Source organism: Typopeltis vanoorti, chromosome 18 (genome assembly GCF_054136105.1).
Source record: "Typopeltis vanoorti isolate ZY-2024b chromosome 18, IOZ_Tvanoo_1.0, whole genome shotgun sequence".
NCBI lineage: Eukaryota > Metazoa > Arthropoda > Arachnida > Uropygi > Thelyphonidae > Typopeltis > Typopeltis vanoorti.
Genome location: NC_143566.1, coordinates 62203971 through 62225152, shown reverse-complemented (window position 1 = coordinate 62225152; position 21182 = coordinate 62203971). Strand labels below are relative to the sequence as shown.

General features: G+C 36.2%; 2 protein-coding genes across 3 annotated transcripts in view; one reads left to right on the top strand and one right to left on the bottom strand.

The window, feature by feature from the left end:
* cdm (importin-13-like protein cdm) overlaps nt 1–9846 on the bottom strand; it is a 389177-nt gene extending 379331 nt beyond the window's left edge. For both annotated transcript variants that reach the window (XM_090408166.1, XM_090408167.1), the window contains exon 1: nt 9590–9846. In XM_090408166.1, coding sequence (XP_090264292.1) covers nt 9590–9625 — 36 coding nt within the window. In that variant the 5' untranslated portion in view covers nt 9626–9846. The remainder of the gene's footprint in view (nt 1–9589) is intronic.
* Nucleotides 9847–10230: 384 nt separating this feature from the next.
* The window catches only part of LOC150096714 (protein FAM151B-like), a 95042-nt gene continuing 84090 nt past the window's right edge, over nt 10231–21182 (top strand). Inside the window, exon 1 of the mRNA XM_090408426.1 lies at nt 10231–10496. The gene's annotated coding sequence lies outside the window, so the exon portion shown is untranslated. The remainder of the gene's footprint in view (nt 10497–21182) is intronic.

Sequence of the window (21182 nt, the reverse complement as noted above, 5' to 3'; positions counted from 1 at the left end):
CCTTTTGTGTCCTTTCATTCTTCCATCTTGGAGTTCACAACATTATTTATATGACTGACTTCAAATAATTCATCTTCATCAACAACATTGAATATTTTGCTGTCAACATCACTCATTGCTTTTAGGCTGCTTGCAACTTCAGCCCAGGTTAATGGAGTTTGCAACTTAATCCAGTGAAATGCTTTCAATGGCTGGAAACGATAAGTCCATTTGCTTAAATATTCAAGGAACATATCATAAAATAAATTTGTAGTGTCTAAAAATTCTTTTTCATCAAAGAGATGCCCTCATCTTTGAACTCTGAAATAATTGATGACATTTTAAATGTTTGAAAATTTTCAGCTTTCCTATTTGTTTGTAATTTTCTATCTGAGCAATTCCAATTCTTCTACCACTTCAGTTGCAAAAATATTCTCCCTTTCTATTTTCATTATTGTTGCTGAGAATATTTTCAGCTGGCTTTGTATGAAATGGAGCCAAAGTATTGATTGTTGGTTACTGAAAAATGATTTCAACAATGTAGGGCATTTATCTTGTGATAAAAAGTAAGATCTGAGTCCATCATACATGTCAATAATCCTATTCACAGCTGGTAGTAACGATAACCATCTTGTTTGTACACTACCTAGAACACGCTTGTATTCAATTTCTGTAAATGTGCAGAAATTTTTCAATTCCTCTACTCTCACGGTGTAAATACTGAAATATTTTATTTACATTTGTTTCGATATCAATAGGCAAAATATGAGCACTTGTCCATACACCATAATGAGCAACACAACCAATAGCATGAATGTTCATTTTTAACTCTTAGTTGAATCTTCAGAATACATTGTTGGAACCACCTCGTTTGTATCCACTGAAGTTGGTGTTGCAGTTATTTGCAGAAAATGCAATAATTTTCTCAGTCAGCTGCTGTTTCTCCTGTTATGTTCTGAAAATCTATCACTTTAACCAAAATACCTTTATTCAGGATGAAGTACCTAACAAGGACAGGCACCAACTTCAAATCTCTGGTTTGATGTATCTATAACTAACACATAAGGTGCCAGGACATTCACCGATTGGCACTTTGTTAGCCCACATGTAAATTTGTTTTGAAATAAATTTCTCACTATTGCAGAGGTGCAATCCATTGACCTCAAAGAAAGGCAATGTTTCGCTGCCTGAAATGCAAACAAACCTTGAGATGCAAGACATTTACTTCATCAGTTAATTTCCCATTTGAATTTTTTGTGAAAAATCATGTAACATCTTGACTTGAACTGTGAGCAGCAGCTGCCAATTTATGTTTTTGTTTTGTCAAATGCTGTTTTGTATCAGAATGGCCTCCATGTTCAAATGAAAAACCAAACGACACACAGTACATTACAACTTGTTTTGTTATTTCATCATCTTTCAAGAAGGGATATTCTTCTTTTATATCCCGAGTGAAACTACAATTCCTTTTCAGCATGATAAAATCTGGATGAAATATCACCACTCACAATATATATACTCACTTTAACTGTCACAATTACTAACAAACCAGCATAAGAGCAAAACAATGGTATGGTAGACAAAGTAACCTTGTTACCGCCATGATGCAGCAGTGCTGCCACTGGTTGCAGCATTTTCATCCTATCGCAGAGAGAATGCATTCATAATGGTTGATAATAATCATAGCATGCATGTTTTCAATCTCAAGCTATCAAGTCACCATCAGAGACATTATCTTTTCCATATTTGAACACACAAGAATGAAGTCATGCCACTAATTCAAAAAAAAAAAAGGGACAGTTAGCATCCCATCAAGGTTTTGTCGGGACAACGGGACCAGAGTCTAAAAAACGGGACAATCCCGTTAAAAAAGGGACTTCTGGTCACCCTACCTTAGTATTCCAATAATGGGAAGCATACATCCTTTCAGGTGTCTATAATGCTATGCATTATGGTAAGAGCCACTACCAGAGTAGTTTTAACCTTTACTGAAGTCTCATCAGTGAGAGCCAGACCTAGAAGAGATACCAAGTTGGAAGTAATGCAGAAGTCTATGTCTACCATATAAAAGTAGCGAAATGGTGTAACACCTTTTTTGCTACTTTTATATTTTATTAAAGGTGTAACTCCTTATTTTAATAATGACTTACACCTTTTCAATATTTTTATATGGTAGATATGTGACATTTGCATTACTTCAACCTTGGTATCTCTGTGTTTAATGTAGAGAAAACCATGCATTGGTACATTTAGCTGGCTCTGTTTTTTTTTTCTCCCTTCTTCAGAAAACCTCTTTGCAAAAAAAAAAAATAAATAAATAAAAAAATAAATAAATAAAAAAAATAAAAATAAAAAACAGAGCCAGCTACATACACCAAATGCAGCAGACCACATCCCATCAACTACAGAGGGTGCAAGCAATTCTTGGCCACCCAAAAATCAATAAAACAAAACCGAAGAGCCCCATTAACAGCAAATACCAATAACACCCCAACAGTACAACCACTGAAGCATGTCTCACATGCAGTACGATGGCTTTAAAAGTGACAAAACAAAACTCGAATGTGCAACTCCATCCAACAAATCTGTGGTTGTAGCAGCCACTCTAAGTGAAATGTTAATCGAGTTCAGCCAGGACTCCACAAAGAAGTTTGTGAGACATACACAAATCATTCCTGCACTGGTCAACAAACATTGAAAGCTAAACTCTCTACAGATTATGTTCTGAAAAGCTAATGGTCTGGGAAACAAAATGCACAAACTAAAAGAATTTACGACACTATAGTGTCGAGGCAATCCATGTAAACAAAATGTATCTTTGACCAACTGACAACACAAAGCTCAGGAACTATTTCCTATACCACAATAACAGACCTAATGCTGGGAGAGAGAGAGAGAGAGGGGGGGGTACAGATGTATTCGTCATTCTAGAAATCATCTTAGTCAACCACCTCTGAACCTTTTAAATATCTCTTCCTCCTTTTGAAAATCAGGTGACCAAATCTGTGCACAGTAATCCATATGTGGCTTAATAAAGGCTTTCTACAATGTAGCCAAAATCTCCTTACTTCTACAAGTCAGTGTGCTCCAAATCATCACCAGAATTCGTTGTTCTATTCACAATTTTGGCAAGGTGTCCTCTACATTTTAGATCCCTATCCACCATCATCCCCAACAATATACCCCCATCAAAAGTAAATTCTACATCCCATCTTTGTTTCCCAAATTTTAAAATATTACATTTCGTAACACTGAACTTGTATCCCCACTCTCGTGCCCATTTACTCAGTCTATTCAAGTCTACTTGTAAGGCCACATCTGTACTCCTCATAGTTCTTCGCAAGTTTGTATCATCTGAAAAACAACCAAATATCTCCATTCAAATCTTCCCCAATACCGTTAACATACAGGCTGAACAGCAATAGCCCTAAAACAGATCTGTGAGACACACCACTAGCAACTTCTCACTTCTGAGATATTCCCCCCCCCCCTACACAACTTGCTTATACCTATCAGATAGCCAATCTGCACTAGTCTAATATCCAACCCCATCCACTCTAGTTTGACTATCAACTTATCATGCAGTTATTTATTAAAAGCCTTTGCAAAATATAAGTATACCACTGTGTATCCATCTCCCTCATTTAATGCAGCTGCCACCTTATTGTAATAAGTAAGTAGATTACTAAAACATGATCTCCCTGTAGATATCTGTGCTGTCCATCAAAGATAATACCATTCGGTATCAACTCAATTCTGTATCCTAGTCAGTGGTTAAACTCTAAACGAATAAGTTCCGGGGCCCTATACAAAATAACCAATTGTATTTACCTTTGGATGCTATCCGGGGAAGCTCCAAACCTCCCCGTCCTTTTCATCAAGCGTTTGTAATCGGGTGACTGTTGATATTGACTTTATATACACATTCAAAACTGTAAATAACTGTTGAATAATAACACAATAATGAAGACATAATTACCATAAAGGGAGAAAAGTCACAAAACAGAAAAATGTTCCTACAAAAATCAATTGTATTTACCTTTGAAGGTGATCCACTGGTCAAGTGTCCAGCAAGTCAGGAAATCTTTCCTTTCATTCAGTGTATTAATATTATTGCATTGCAACTGATGGGAATTCTGTGTTTCTGTGGATTCCTTACAGACAGAAACTACACACAAACTGTTATTACAAACTCATTTTGTATTATCACTGTCATCCGAGCTATTTTCTTGTTTAAAGAAGGTACCAATGTACTTATCCATAGTTGAAATACCATATTTACTCGAATATAACTCACCCCCCTGATTTTACTTTTCGAAAAAAGAAATTAAAAAATTTTGCATATATATACCTCGCACATGAAAAAAAGACTAAACACATTCACGTCAGGGCAATAGTAACTTGCTTCCGTGGTTAACACTCCTTCTCCAATAGCCACTATACTGCAGAGGCAAGAAAAACAAGTACTTTTATCATGTCAGTGAAGAAAGTACAAGTACTCTGTGTAATATATTTCTCAACAAATAGTGCAATTAGAGACAACTGGAATAAAAAAAAGACTAATGAATCACATGTCCCCTCATACAGAAACTATGCTGTATAGACTCAAGCAAAACCATATGTTGCCAGGGAAACACAGTATCTAACTAAAAACTATTGTTATTAATTAGATGCGTGTGAGTTTGCATGCATCAAAGCAGCAATAAAAGTCAATCGAACATGTTAAAACTAAGAAATATATATATATAGTGAATGTTGTTATGGCAGTTTCACATATGAAATCCGGTTGAAGAGAGTTAGCATTTCAACTCAATTGTCAGCTACGCTTTTATCTTTTGGTTGCATGATCTTTTGTAAATAATGCACTAATCACATGCACATCTTAATAACCTACCATTGCTGTCTGTTTCGTGTTAGGTTTAATTACCGTAAAGGGAGAAAAGTCACAAAAATAGAAAAATGTTCCTTGTCCAGGCCCTGTGCATAAAAAAGTTCCAGGGCTGGGCCCCAGAGAGGCCCTGGCTGAATTTAACCAGTGATCCTAGTTCTCATTAGTCTCTCCAACACTTCAACAACAACACCTGACAGACAGATTAGCCTATAATTTGAATTAGAGTTCTGTCACCTCTCTTATGAACCAGTACAATCCTGCCTTCTTTCCACTCCCTTGGAAAACTTAATCCAATGTAAAAATAAATTAAAGATGCCAAAAAATTATATTCTTGGTTTAATCCTTTATCCAAGTGTAAGCACACAAAGTTTGCATGTGAAGTAACTTCACGACTGGGCAACTCATATATAGACTAATGACTTCACATCATTTACCTTAGTATCCCACAATGCAAAGCACATATCCTTATGGACATGTATAGTGCTATACATTATGGGAAGGGTCACTATCTATACCGGTTTCTCCCTTTATTGAAGTCTCAGTGGAATCCAGACCCAGAGGTGATAAGAAGGTTGAAGTAATGCAGAAGTCACTTTTCCATATACAGGTTGTCAAAAGGTGTCATACCTTATTATTGAAATATTCTGGATTAGAGAAAGATATTGAAAGTTTTTCCACTTGGTTATACTATAAATTAAAGATGCCAAGAATATAATTAGAACAGATGCCATGTGTAGTTGGTGGATTAAGCAAGCAGTGAAGACAACAAGTTGTATAGTGGAGTAGAAAATCCTCCCTCAGTGAGTCCTTGGAGGGTGTGACTAAATAGTAATAGTTGTACCTGAAACATTAATAATATGAGCTAGCTTTCATAACATAGTGGGTTATCTTTTTAATGACTTTGTGCAAATATTTTTGATTCTAAAGGTAAAAACAAATGCTGCTAACAAAAGGTGCTGATTATGGCATGTTTTTAAGGCAAAGATATGCTGTGACTCTTCGTTCAGGTGTGTGTTGCACATCATGATTTGATGAGAGAGAATCAACATAATTTCTCACACCAAGAATGAAAGAGGCTTTTCATTTGATCAATATATGGCATCTTTCATTTTACGTCACAGTTCTAAACATGTTTCTTTTTATATTAATTACTTAAATAACTGGAATAGCTATATCAAATTTATATCTGAAAAGTAAACAATAACAATGCCTTATGCACCCACAGAGTACAACAATTCAGTGTATGTGTATACATACAGGGTGTATGTATACACATACACTGAACTGTATGTGTATACATACACCTATAAGCACTGACTTTTGGTCAGTGCTCATAAGCCAATGACAATATGTTTTATTAATATTTTTTTAGATTTGTTGTATCATGGAACCTAAATTAATGAAAGAAAAAAAGAACAGATTGGTTTTATGTATCCAAAAGGTGGCATCACACAACACTCAGTTGTTTATGAGTTTAATTCCAAGCATCCTGATAAGCTTCCGATTGATCATAGAACTGTTAGTAAATTATATGTTCATTTCTTTCCCAACATGGTAACAGGCAAAACATACTTTTATATGCTGAAAAACATTTCTGATGCCTGATTGAAAAGCTCAACAAGAATGTGGACTTCACATGCTAAAAGACAGAAGAAAATTTCTTCTGTTTTCTAACAGAATCAGGAGCCAACAACAGGATCACATCTCAGTCAGGATTTTCGATGACTGGATAGGAAAATCTAGAGACTAAAGAAATCTACTTTACAATATGATCATGAAATTAGAAAACAGATCGACTTAGCACTTGTCTATTGAAATAAGCAAAGAGACATTCTTTCCCACTATACCACTACAAAACACAAGTAACTTAAATCTCCTAGAACCTTGTTCGAAAAAAGGATTCACAACATTAAAATAAAAGAAAAGGACACACTATACATCACTTAAATAATCTAAACCATGTCATTGCCTACACTGATGAACTTATTGGGCTAATCGAGGAGGAGCGGGGATTTTTTGTTAATTCTACCTGGAGGCAAGGAAATGCAAATCAAATCCCAGATGGCAAATTAGCTTCAAACTTCCCTTGTGAATTAACAGCTATAAAGTTCTATCTCCCTAATCGAGTAATAAACATTACAAAAGGAATAGCCATCTACAGTGACTCAAAATCTGCACTTGAAGCATTAAAAAATGGAAAAACAAAACTGACAAAGGAAATTAATGAACATTTAGCAACTTTAAATTTGAAAAATAACTATACACTGCAATGGATACCAGACCATGCAAATACTGAAGCCAATGAGAGAGCAGACAGACTAGCCAAAGAAGCAAGATACTCACCTCAAAAATTACACCCACTATCACTAACTGATGCTGATTGTTGCAAAAATGAGATCGTTAAAACAAACTATCAAGAAGAAGCATGAAACCAGCAAAATTAATGAAAATAGAGAAATAACCACAATCATCACTAGACTAAGGACGGAACATTTTAAAGCCATGAAAATGCATTTGGATGGTAGTACTAGAAGCTATGAAATAAGCAAGAACTGGCCAGGAGTTGAACTAACACCTGTTCATATCTATTCTTGTCCAACAATTGCCGCTGTTCTACAGAAACTTAATAACCCTATAGAAAAGCTCTATGCCAAAGTTCAACAGACTGTCAAAGCAGTTCTACAGGCTCACAGTCATATCTAGAAGCTCTTCAATGGACTCAATAACAACATTTCTGATGCTTGAATTGGATGAGATCCCATTGTCAAAATGAGTAGCTATGTTGTTTCATCAAGATGGGGAGCTTCATTTTTCAATTAACGTCCAATTTTTTTGCTAGGAATATTTCCACTGAAATGGATTGGACAATGTAGGCCCAGTGAATGCCCATGTAAGGTCTCCAAGGCTAAACCCCTTTGGATGATTTCTTATAGGGCCATCTTAAATTGTGGCTTATGTCAATCGATCCACAACAATAAGCAATTTAAAGCCCCATCACACTAGCAAATCAGAGAAAATGCTACTTACAAATATTCAAAGCTCTTGCATCAAATAAAGAAAGTGTTTCGAAGTAAATAGCAATGAATTTGGACATTTAATGTAATTTATATAATAAACTGTCTTTGGGGCCAGACTTTTAGTACACCCTGAATATAAAACACCATAGGCTGCATGAAGTTATGCTCACCATCATTTTTGCCTAAAAACGACAGTATGGTTAGCATCCCAACAGCTAGTACCAACAACATCTGCTCTAACAATTAACTATTAAATCATTAATATAAAATTTTAGCAAATTCTTTGATGAACAATGCTGGTCATGCAGATTGAATAAAAGAAAGCTTTTCTGTCATTCTAAAAGTTATGTTACATTATTATACATTAAAGGGATTGCTGAAATGCATGATATCAGAACATGTTTAAATCAATCAAAAAGTCAAGGTCCACATTCATCCCACAATTTGGTATGCCTATCCAACCCAGGAATAAACAAAACTAGTACTTTTTACTTTTATTACTAACAAGCATTGATTCTGTCGATGTTGGATGCTATAAACTTAATACTCATAAAAATGAAGATATGGCAAATGGAGTCTGGATAACCATACTATCAACAGTGACCACAGGAACCGACAGAGACAGGTTAAGGCCACCCAAAACTAAACACATAAATGTGAAAGAATTTCCAAAAAACTAGAAGTAGTATAAATCAACCTATACATTATAACTATTTTACTGTCAAAATACCACTTTCACCATATTGCAACACTGCTTGTGCACTTCTTCATGAATAAAAGAATTACATGAAGTGTTCCCTGTAAAAAAGTGATTTTCTTCAACTATGGCATTTCCTTAATTACCTAATATTCATTTTCATTCAGGTATGCCAAAAGAGCCATTTATGTAAACATGTCCAAAGGATGTTTATCTGTGTGTGGAGGAGGGGGATTTGACAAATACTTAGTTTTTTAATATTTCTGACATAATTTAACAGGTAGGAATATATTTCAAATATTTTGTATTATAATTTAAAATATAATACAAAATTAAGACTATTCAAGTCTCCATTAGTCAGTTTCAACGAGTCCTTTTAATTGGCTCAAATCCTGTCCAGGATGAAAACCCTAATCATAGCTTTTCAGTTGGGTAAGTTAGCCGGTCTTGGAGGAGTGTGGAAGGATCCTCCCTCCCTCAGGTCTCCGGGGGAAAAAACGTTTTTCATTCAGCAAAACGGGCAACTGAGAGCCATATGCAGATGGGACTAACTATCCTATCTTGGCATCTGATTAAATGCCATGTGACTTGGCCGCAGTAGGAAATTAAGCCTGGCATGCGAAATAAATTTTTCGTTTTCCGTTCAGCGATTGAAATACCCACATCTGCTCCAAGCAAACAGTAACTTTCCATACACGTCTTTATACTATTTTTTCAGGTGCCATCTTCTTGGTTATTTTTCATTCGAATGACTGAAACCCTTTGAAAGCATGGCTTGTTTGTTGTGACTGTATCAGGTGAAATCTAGTAAAGGTGATCGGGTTTGTTATTCTATGACTATGTACGGACACAAAAATCATTTTATTCGAGGTGTTAGTTTCTCCAGAGTTAACAAAACTAGTAAATATGTCTAAATAATATTCAAACAGGAATCAAGCGTGAAGGTATTTTATCTACAGTCAAAACTTCAAGTTCAAAGATATACAAATACACAAAACAACTTACCCTCTCGACTGTAGCAACACTAAAATCTAGGGGCATTCTAAGGATTAATTTTTGAATTAATACAATCGGCAATGATGCCGTACAGTGACAAAGGTACTAATATTTTTTTTAAAAAAATTCTCTTAATTCACTGACTACACAGCATTATCACTTTATTGTAAAAAAGCACCCCAAAAAAATAAAAACTGCTAATTTAAACTGAAAACGAAAAATATTCAAAATGACATCCCACATCGTCCAAACACGCACAAACAGAAACAAACATTACTGCACCAAAGGCCGTTTAATAATCTTGAAATATCAATGAAATTTCAATCAAGAACTTTGGCGCCCTCTATTAGCATGGATATTTTTTCATTGTGGCGATAGTAGCGCTCCCTAGTTTGCGGAAATCATCTTACAACCGAGAGGGCAATGCACCGACAAAATATTGTTAATGTTATCGCTGAGTTCGTCGAGCCAACTTGTGGTTCTGTCAAGAAGAACTTACGTGGAAGAATAGATATAGTTTAGTGTTGCGTAGATAAACTATTCAATAGATTCTAGCGATATTATTTGAGGAATATGACTAGTACTGCTATATTTTCTCTGTTTAGTATATACAGTGTCTCTAACGTTGTTACAAGTCCTATCACCGTAAGCACTCTTCGTGTCAATGACCTCTCGATCACTGATCAGTAGTATAGCTGTTTGCACTACTCTGGTTATTGCACCCTAGAGGTTGTTGAAATGGATTTTAAATGAAAATACTGTTTTATAATTTGGCTATGTTTCCTTAGTCGTTTTTCAGCTGTTTTAAGGTTTTATTAACAAAAGTACAAACGGTCAGTAAATCAAAACAATTTTGTTTTTCCAGTCTGCAGGGATATTTTCGATCAAGAACTACTAAGCGGAATTTTGAAAACAGGTAATAATATTTTAATAGTTTCATGATAATAGCGCATTAATGTATTAAGATTTATAGATTCTTTTAAATATTTATAAACTTGTATTATTTTTCCCCCCTCTACAAAACTTGGGTCTAAAGTTGCATTCAGTAACTGGATCAGAGTTGAATGACCCTTCAATTTATAATAACACACACGCACACACATATTGTGTAAGGGAATGGGGGGAGGACCATTTTTTCCAGTGTTTTAAAATTACTGCCATTTACAACTCAGTTATTAACATACTCATTTTTTACATTTTTTTTAACTTTAAAAATTTTGGCGATGATAATTGTACAACACTCAGTATATATTTCGTCACAATTCCCATGTATAATAATAACAATTAAAAGGGACAAACTTACATAAATTTTAATTATAAGCAGAAGTTAAAGCCGTGTTTCATGACGATTTTCAAAACAGCAAGGTTTAAAAAGAGACGAGAATAGCGATTAATATACGAGAACGCTTGTGTTACGAATATGAGGTGTTACAAGTATAAGGAGAGCTCAGTCTGAATACCATTAGCTCTCAAAGTAAAAATTAAAAAAACATACTAAACTCAGTTGTAACAGACACATAAAAAATGTGTGAAATACTCCAACACCACAGTGGTCAGGATATTTTTGCAAGGTTACTTCCCTAAACTTTATAGAATCTTTCTTCCCATAAGTCATTATGGTGGATAGGAATTTGAAGTTCAAAGGTCACATAGCAAAAATTGCAAATACAACTTACAGGATAATTGCATTGTTGAAATGAACCTTGACATGTAAGGATAATGAAGTTATTTTGCCTCTTTACAAGCCCTTGATAAGACTGCACCAGGACTCCAGGTTTCACTTCAACCATGGATGCTGCTGTCATTTTATAGCTTGGATAATTAAAAAAATAAATAAAATAATATAAATATATCATTTCATAATGCTTATATTATGGGAAATTACACATTTTATACTTTATACCACATTTCTTTATTTACACTTTCTTTTTAACTGAACAAATAACAGAAGCCAGAGAAAGCCAGGCTAATTAATATAAGCCAATATGTGATCTCTCTATCTCCATATAATTATAATAGTGTCAAGATTGTATTAGAAGAACACTAAGATTACAATAGAACCAGAATCTCCTTACTTCTACAAGTCAGCGTCCTCCGCATCATTGCCAGAATTCATTATGTTATCTTAACAATTTTGGCAATGTCTCCTCTAAAATTTGGATCCTCATCCACCATCACCCCAAGATCTCTTATTTCCTCCACCTCCAACAGTATATCCTCATCAAGTGTGTAAACTCTTTGTCCCATATTTGTTTTCCAAATTTTAAAACCTTATACTTTGCAATTGAAATAGCATCCTCATTCAAGTTTTTTTTTGTTAGGTCATAACATCTGCTATACTCCTCATAGTTCTTCTCAACTCTGCATCATCATCTGCAAGATGATGTTATAAAAATTAAAAAACGATAAAACTGTGGATCGTTTTCTTTTCTGTTATTCTTTGTTGATTTTATAATTTAGAGTCACTGATAAAAATAATTTTGTAATCAGAATGGTTGAATATATGTTTTATAGCTTTATATATATTTTGTATATATGGAAATTTTATTATAGGAAATATTTATTTTCTCCCAAGGGTTGGTAGCTCTTATTTTTGCTGTTAGATTCATGACATTTTACAGTGTTGCAATGTTTTTATCACTTCCCTTGCCAACCAAATTGCATTGTCACCTATGCTAGGTCTACAATCAGACCACTTCATTCCATTTGTATGAGCAGTATACCCATACCTGATTTTTACTAAAAGAAAACCAAAAAACAAACTAACCAAACCTGAAAAGCTTCAAGTACATATATAGCAGCATATACAATAGATTACAATCACATTTCACAAATAGAAAAAAGGAAGCATTCTTAACTTCCAAAAATGAAACAAAGTTAAGAATATCAGAAGCTGTTGAAGTTAAAGCACATTGCAACACTGTCAATATCCCCTGTCCCTACATTATATCTTAGGTTTGTAGCTCCCCAAGATTATAGCTATTTTGTGCAAAAATGATTTTTAAATATTGGAGTTCTTTAATCCTGGTATTTAGATTTATACATAAATTCTCTAGCATCATGTTGTTTCAAGAAATTAACAACCTAGACTAGAAAACTAAAAATATTTAATTATTGCTTCCTATATTTTACTGAAGTTAAATCAGCATCCTTAGCGATTAATACACTGGTATTAAACACATGCATGCAGGCACACTTCGGTAACAAAAATGGAATAGGAGAGATTCAGGATGTACTAAAGTCCTATAATTATGCCATCTATTGGCTTTGTTTGGGTGTTCTTGGCTGACTGTCTGCCAATGAGGGTTTCCCATATGAGAGGTAGGTTGATAAACCATGTTTGTTTAGGTTGTGATAGTTGGTAAGAGCTGCAGCAGATTTCAGGAAATGCTCTCAAATTTAAATTTGCTAAAGTAGATCCTGTGCTTGGTATCTAGGGAATGGTCTGCTAATCCTGAGTGGCCATAGTGTAGTGGAAATGGTTGTAATCCTGGTGCCCTGATATACAGATGTTGGCAGCCCTACCTGTTTATCCATAGTATGAATGGGTGCAGCTGCAGGCTACCTGGTATACTCCAGGTAAATCCAGAGGTTGTAGCTGGTCTTTTGGGGACAGATAAGGATATTAGATTACTTCCTTATAAACTGCACAAAAAAGCTAACTTTTTGTGCAGCTTATAAGTGGTCACAAGACTGCTTTTTTACACTGACCACATCACATATTTTGAAGTAAGGCAAATGAGGCTTTGTGGACTGTAAGATAGGATGCCAGAGGAGTGTTTGCCTGGAGGGACAATAGAAAGTGTGGCTATGGCAATTAAGAGGGGTGAAAGGGTGGATGAAATGATTGTGATGGTGGGCACGAATGACTTGAGAGGCTATGTAAATCGGGTGGCGAGAGATCTGAGATTTTTGCTTGAGGTTGTGCAAAAGAAAACGCAGAGAGGAAAGATTGTGTGTGCGTGTTGCCCAGGTATGATAGTGACAAGAGAGCAGTAATACTGAATAACATAATAGCCAGAATATATCAGAAGAGAGGATTGGATTGGAATATGTGGATGCTTGGAGGGCATTTGAGGACAAAAGAGACCGCTTGCATTTGAACGAGGAAGAACGAAGACATCTGGAGAGATTGCTGTTTTCTGAACGAGTCAGTGTGTTAATACAGGGAAACCAGAATTCCCAGGGTAGATGGTAGCAGGGGGTGACCTCTTGGGGGAAGGAGGGACATCAGGTAACACTGAGTGCAGTGTGGTCGAGAGGGGATAATGATAGGTATAGAAGCAGTGACATTTTTATGCTTTATACTAATGCCAGGAGTATCTGAAATAAAGGAGATGAATTAGTGGTGCTGATAGCATCAGCCTGGCCAAAGATTATTGGGATCTCTGAAACGTAGTTGATGGAGGATGATATAATAACACAATTGAAGTAGCAGGGTACAGCATTTTTCAGCAGGATAGGAAAGGAAAATGTGGTGGTGGAGTACTGCTTATGATAAGCTATAACTTATGTCCTCTAAGAGTGGAGGCTCTTGGAAGGCTGTGACACCAATGGTTTTGAAAGTATATGGTGTGAGGTAGAAGTGGCCAAGACAGGATGTTTAGTGGGGGTGTTGTTACAAACCAAGGAGCACAGAGGTTGGGAGCAGGAGATGTTTTGGCAGTTGAGCTTTGCAAGTGCAAGAAGAATGATTGTTTATGGGAGATTTTAACTATAGCAGTATAAGCTGGGAAGAGGGAAATGTATGTAGTTATAAGGGGATAGAATTTCTAGAATTCTTGATGGACAAATGTCTTAGGCAACATGTAATAGAGGGAACAAGAAGTTCAAGAATTTTGGATTTGGTCATAGCATCAGAAGAGCTGATAATAAGTGAAATGACATTTCTCCCACCAGTTGGAGAGAGTGACCATGTGGTTTTGACTTGGAAGATGAATAGACATGCCTGAGAGGGTGGTTAGAGCAAGAATGGTCAAGGAGTGGTATGATAGACTTTGTGTTTCCTAAGAAGGACCTCCCATGATGAGTCTCTTGACTCCATAGAGGCATGAATAATAATAAATAATCAGTTCTTCTGCTAATCCAAGTGATAACATCATAACTAAGATTGAAAAGAAACAGCTTATGGGACCTGGTTATATTAGCAGATCGAATGGTCTGTCACTGCAAGTTCTTGAAGGACTTATTCCAGGAGCTTAAAAAAGGGGAAGACCTAGAATAAACTGGATAGACAATATAATAAATTAGACAGGTGCTTCACTTTCAGAGCTGAAAGCAAAATGCCAATCAAGGACTGAGTGAGATTTCTGTGAGGAATATATCCTAATTGGAAGAAATGCTAAACCTACTAGGTAGTAGATAATGCTTGAGGCCACATTATGGCCAAGAGACTGGTCACTCTCTGTATGGATGTCATGTCTCCTCTCACTGCACATCTCCACTCTATTTTGCCATCTAACCACAAATGAACAGACAGATCTTAAAAACAATAATAGTAACACTGCGACAAAGAGGACTCCCCCTTATAAATTATTTCCACAACAACCAATCAACATACGGAATCTCCTCATTATAAACTCACAATCTGTGACATTAACACTAACATAAATGCCATTTACCATCACTTAGTCATCCAGACCGTACCGCCTATTCTTGACAGAAACCTTAAATAGCATTTGCATCCACTAATATCCATCTCCAATGTTTAAATTACACACTTCACATTCCTTTTGCCACAAGGGTGGCACCTGTGCCTTTGTGAGATCAGACATTACATACAAGAGAGTGGCAAATTTAGAATCCCCTGCTTTCACTTTCTTCTGTCTTCCTTATCTCATTTAGTAATATTCATCTGATGTATTTATCATTCCCAAACTCTGATAACTACTCAGACCTCATCACATTACTTTTCATCAAACTCAACCATCTGCAGTCCTGCCATCCAGATAGTGAGGTCATCTTCCTAGAATTCCTCAACATCCACAGTTCCAACTTGCTTTCCTTTTCCAACACCTTTGACCAAGCTGATTAGCATGCAGAAGTTTTTGTTATAAGCAATGACCTAATGCTTGTACATCTACCTACATAAATTCTTTATAAACCTTTTTCACTCTCCCAGTACTCTGGATCTCTTTTCACCAGTTCTACTTCCAAATATACCATAGAGGTCACCTCTTCTCTCAGCAACTCAAACTATAATCTTGTGCAATCTTCTCTCTCTCTCGCAGAATGCCTTTCAAACCCTTCCCAACCTCGCATTCTCTGGCACCACATAAGTGCTAAATAGGATAACCTCTGGAATTTCTACTCCTTTCCTTGATTTGACTATTACTTCTGCTAATCTTATCCTGACACCTGTTCTGAATAATGAGTCACAGAAATTATCCTCAGCGGCATGAAGTCTTTCATCCCCCATTCTACCCAAAGTCTTCATTCACTTTCCAAGCCCTGGTTCAATAGTGAAAGTATCAAAGTAGTCACAGTTGACTCACATCAAAATCCCCCAACTTCATATTCTACCTATACCAAAGCATGCAACAATTGCAAAACAATCATCCATTCATCTATTAATTGATATCCTGAGATACCTTATGGTCACTCCATTCTTTAGTGATGTGCTACACCAGTCCTTGCCAGGTGGTCATTTCATATGCTTTTCTGGAGGCAGATGGATGACCTCAGAAAACTTGGCTCCTATCCAAATGGAAGCTATTCCTTCTGCTCACCTGCACTTCCACCCCACCTCCTCTCTCTCTCACACACACATTCATCCTGATGGCACCACTTTTACTTCACCCAAAGATAAAGCTGACCTCCTAACATCACTATTTTCCTCAAACTCCTACATAGATAACTAAGGGAAATTGCCTCCTGCCTTACTGGAATCGGAGCACTGAGTGCTTCCTGTAGATTTTTGACAAAAAAGACATCAGAAAATTACTAAATAACTTGGACACTGAAAAGTCTTCTGGTCCTGATGACATCTCTTCAATTGTTTTCAAACATTGTGCTCCATACTAACACCTGTCCTGTATTATCTCAATGATCTATTATACTATCCCAATGTGTGGAATGATGAATAAAGTAGGAAAATTACACACTGGCTCATCTGTCGCCCAGCATAAAAAGGGACGTGTCCTGGACTTAGGCAGAGGGTCTAGGTCGAAAAATATGCTACAATCTCCACTAGCTACAATGAGTCCACCTACAGTGCACAATGATAGAAAAATATTAGTAGGAACATATAACTGCAGATCTCTATGTGATGATGATAGATTAGAAGAACTGATGAAAGAATTGGACCATATAAAATGGGGATGTTGTGGACCTTTCAGAGATAAGAAGGAAAGAAGAAACTCTCATGCGATTAAAAGATGGTCATCTACTCTACCACTGTGAATGTGTCAGAAACTCAAAAATCTCAAATCAAGGACAATGTCCTGTTTGTTAATAAAATAATATCAAGAATAGCTGAACTAAGTCTCTTCATAAATAAAAGATATCAACTGAAAATTATACAAATATATGCCCCAACTACGGACCATCCAGATGAAGAGATAGAAGATTTCTATGAAACATTAGAATGCACATTAAATAATTCTAAAGAATTCTACATAATTATAATGAGTGATTTTAATGCCAAGATTGGAAGCAGAGATGACCATCAGAACTCCATTGGTAAATTTGGATTTGGACAGAGGAGAAAGACTTATTGAATTTGCAGAAGAAAATAATCTCTTTATTATGAACAGCTTTTTCAAGAAGAAAATCAACCGAAAATGGACTTGGAGAAGCCCAAAAGGATAAACTTACAATGAAATAGACTTCATCCTCTCCAACAGAAGATATATAATAAATAATACCAAAGTGGATTTATAGTAAAGATATATAATAAATAATACCAAAGTAATACAAATAGGAGGTGTAAAAAGGCACCAAAGAGGAAAAACTATGACAGGAAACCTTAGAAAATTCTGATATGAAACTCTGATATGAAAAGAAGAGATTTGAATGACACCAATAAAATAGAATATGCGGAAATTTCTTAAACTATACGTAAAAGATGAAACATGAAATTAGATCGTATAATACTAGGAAAATTAACGAAACAATAGAAAACGAATGTAATATAAAGGTCCTAAGATGGACATTATCAGTTGGAACAAAGGAAATAGCTGCTGTATGAGGAAAAAATGGTGAACTTATAAAAAAAAAAAAAATAGAGATGCAATAATCAAAAGAATTCAAGAATTTTATACTGAACTCTATGAAGACAAAGACCGAGACATCCAAGAATCATCTATTGATAACTCGGGTGAGGAAGAACATGATGCCCCTGAGATCTTGCAAAGTGAAATGGCACTGCAGGAAATGAAGAATGGAAAGGCTCCAGGAGAAGATGAAATTGTGGTAGACTTCTTAAAACTGGGTGGAAACCCTGTCATCAACCAGCTGACTAAACTCTTTAATAAATGCCTAAAACAGAGAAAAATTCCAAAAAAATTGGAACGATTCACTTCTAATATTAATTTTTTAAAAAAGGGCAATAAGGAAGAAATTAAAAACTACAGACCTATAAGCCTACTCCCGACCATATATAAAGTCTTCACAAAAATTATAAATAGAATAAAATCTAGACTAGAGGGAATGCAATCCTGTGAACAAGCTGGATTTAGAAAGAATTACAATAGTTTGGACCATATTCACACATAGACAGCTCACTGAAAAATCAATTGAATACAATAAACCCTTATGTCTGGCCTATATAGACTATGGAAAAGCATTTGATTCAGTTAAAACATCTGCAAAACTAAAAGCACTTGAAACCCAGGAAACTGAGAAACCATATATTGAAACACTAAAACATATTTATAATAATGCAACTTCTCTAATTAAATTATATAAAAACAATGAAAAGTTCCCAATACAAAAAGGCATCCGGCAAGGCAACACCACCATATCTCCCAAATTATTTACAGCTGCACTAGATGAAGTCTTTAGAAGCTTTGATTGGGAAATAAACATAAATGGAGAAAGAATGCATCATCTGAAATTTGCAGATGATATTGTCCTAATAGCAGATAATCTTGAAGCTGGAAGAAAGGCTAAATCAGCTAAATGAAGCCTCCAGAGTAATTGGATTAAAAATAAATAGAGAAAAAACAAAAATAATGATGAATAAATCCATAAACCATAGAACTTTCAAAGTTGAAAACCATGAAATAGAACAAGTTACTTCATATGTATATTTGGGCCAATTGTTATATCCTTTGAGGATTGCCAAAGAAAAGAGATTGAATTCACCTTGGATGGATGGCTTATGGGAAAATGAGAGACATCCAGAAGTGACATCCCTATGAGTCCCAAAAGGAAAGCTTTAGACCAATGCATACTTCCTGTCCTAACATATGGAAGAGAAACATGGACTTTAACAAAAGCCCTAAACAAAAAGCTGAGAACAACACAACATCGCATGGAGAAAAGTATGCTAAAAATAACATTAAGAGATAGGAAGACAAATACCCGGATAAGATCTCAAACAGGTGTCATGGATATTATAAAATACATTAAACAGGCTAAGTGGAGATGGGCTAGCCATATTGGTAGATGCAGTGATTCGAGATGGACTAGAAAAACAACAGAGTGGAGACCAATGGATTTAGCAAGACAAAAAAGGAAAACCGAGAAGAAGGTGTAGGAGTGAGATCGATGGGAGAGGCAGAAAATCATGGGGGAGACCTTCGTCCAGCAGTGGACAGAACCAAAAGGTTGAAGAGGAATGTGTGGAAGCAATTACATATCGAACCTGTTCTAAAACAGGGAGACATCTTCCATCAAACTACCAACCAATTGCCATCACCTCAGTCCTCTTCAAAATAATGGAAAAAGTCATCAATAGCCAACTGCTCCACTATCTAGAGGCCCACCAGAATGGATTCTACCATTCAAGATCCACAGCTGTTGCCCACCACTGGATGTCTGCAAGAAATTGTGCTGTCACTCTCAACATTTCCAGAGCTTTTGACTGAATTAAGCATCGAGACATGCTGAATAAATTGCCATTCTTTGGTCTACTTGCCACCCTCTATAATTGGGTTGCCAATTTCCTCGCTGGTCATTCACTGTGTGTCATGGTTACTTCCTCTCTCCGAGCTTCATTACCAATGCAGGAGTACCTCAGGGCTCTGTCCTGTCACCTACTTTCTTTCTCCTGTACACATAAATGGCCTACTCTCAATTGCCACTAATCCTCTCTGCAGCTTTACAGACAATACTACTCTCTATTCATTTGACAACTGCACAGTACTTTTACATCCTCAGCTACAAGATCATCTGATTTACATACTGTCCTTCAATGGAGCATGGACAATCTGGTCTACCTTCAATGCTACCAAAATATAGTCATAATAAATTTAGTTTAATCCTTTATCCAAGTGTGAGCAAACAAAGTTTGCGCCTGAAAGTATCTTCAGGACTAGGGTAAGGTGGTACAACACCAGGGCAACTCGTTGCAGAGGCGAAGCAAGCTACCAACACTCCTGTCTCAGTATCTCCAAAATGTTATGCATTAAGGGAAGGGCCTACCCAGACTAGTTTCGACCTTTATTGAGGTCTCTTCAGTGGGAGCCAGGCCGAAGCTTGAGATACCAAGCAGAAGCATTCGCAGGTCATCTCTACCTATAGGAGTTGCCAAATGGTGTGCCACCCTTTTTTAATGAATTACTCTGGATTTAGAGAAAGGTGTTGAAAGTTTATTTTTCACTTGGTTAGAGTATAATAAATTTAGTTTAATCCTTTATCCAAATGGGCCTGGCTCCCACTGAAGAGACCTCAATAAAGGTCGAAACTAGTCTGGGTAGTGGCCCTTCCCTTAATGCATAACATTAGACATATCCGCAAGGAGATGTGTTTTGCATTATTGGAGATACTGAGACAGAAGTGTTGGTAGCTTGCTCCACCTTTGCAACGAGTTGTCCTGGTGTTGTACCACCTTACCCCAGTCCTGAAGATACTTTCAGGTGCAAACTTTGTTTGCTCACACTTGGATAAAGGATTAAACTAAATTTATTGTACTCTAACCAAGTGAAAAATAAACTTTCAACATCTTTCTCTAAATCCAGAGTAATTCATTAAAAAAGGGTGGCACACCATTTGGCAACTCCTATAGGTAGAGATGACCTGCGAATGCTTCTGCCTGGTATCTCAGCTTGGGCCTGGCTCCCACTGAAGAGACCTCAATAAAGGTCGAAACTAGTCTGGGTAGTGGCCCTTCGCTTAATGCATAACATTAGACATATCCGCAAGGAGATGTGTTTTGCATTATTGGAGATACTGAGACAGGAGTGTTGGTAGCTTGCTTTGCCTTTACAATGAGTTGCCCTGGTATTGTACCACCTTACCCCAGTCCTGAATATACTTTCAGGTGCAAACTTTGTTTGCTCACACTTGGATAAAGGATTAAACTAAATTTATTATACTCTAACCAAGTGAAAAATAAACTTTCAAAATATAGTCTTGTCTCCTCTCTTGCAAAACATAAATCACCAGACAAGATCAGAACTCTCAATGCTTGGACTTACACTTACCTCCAGTCTCTCCT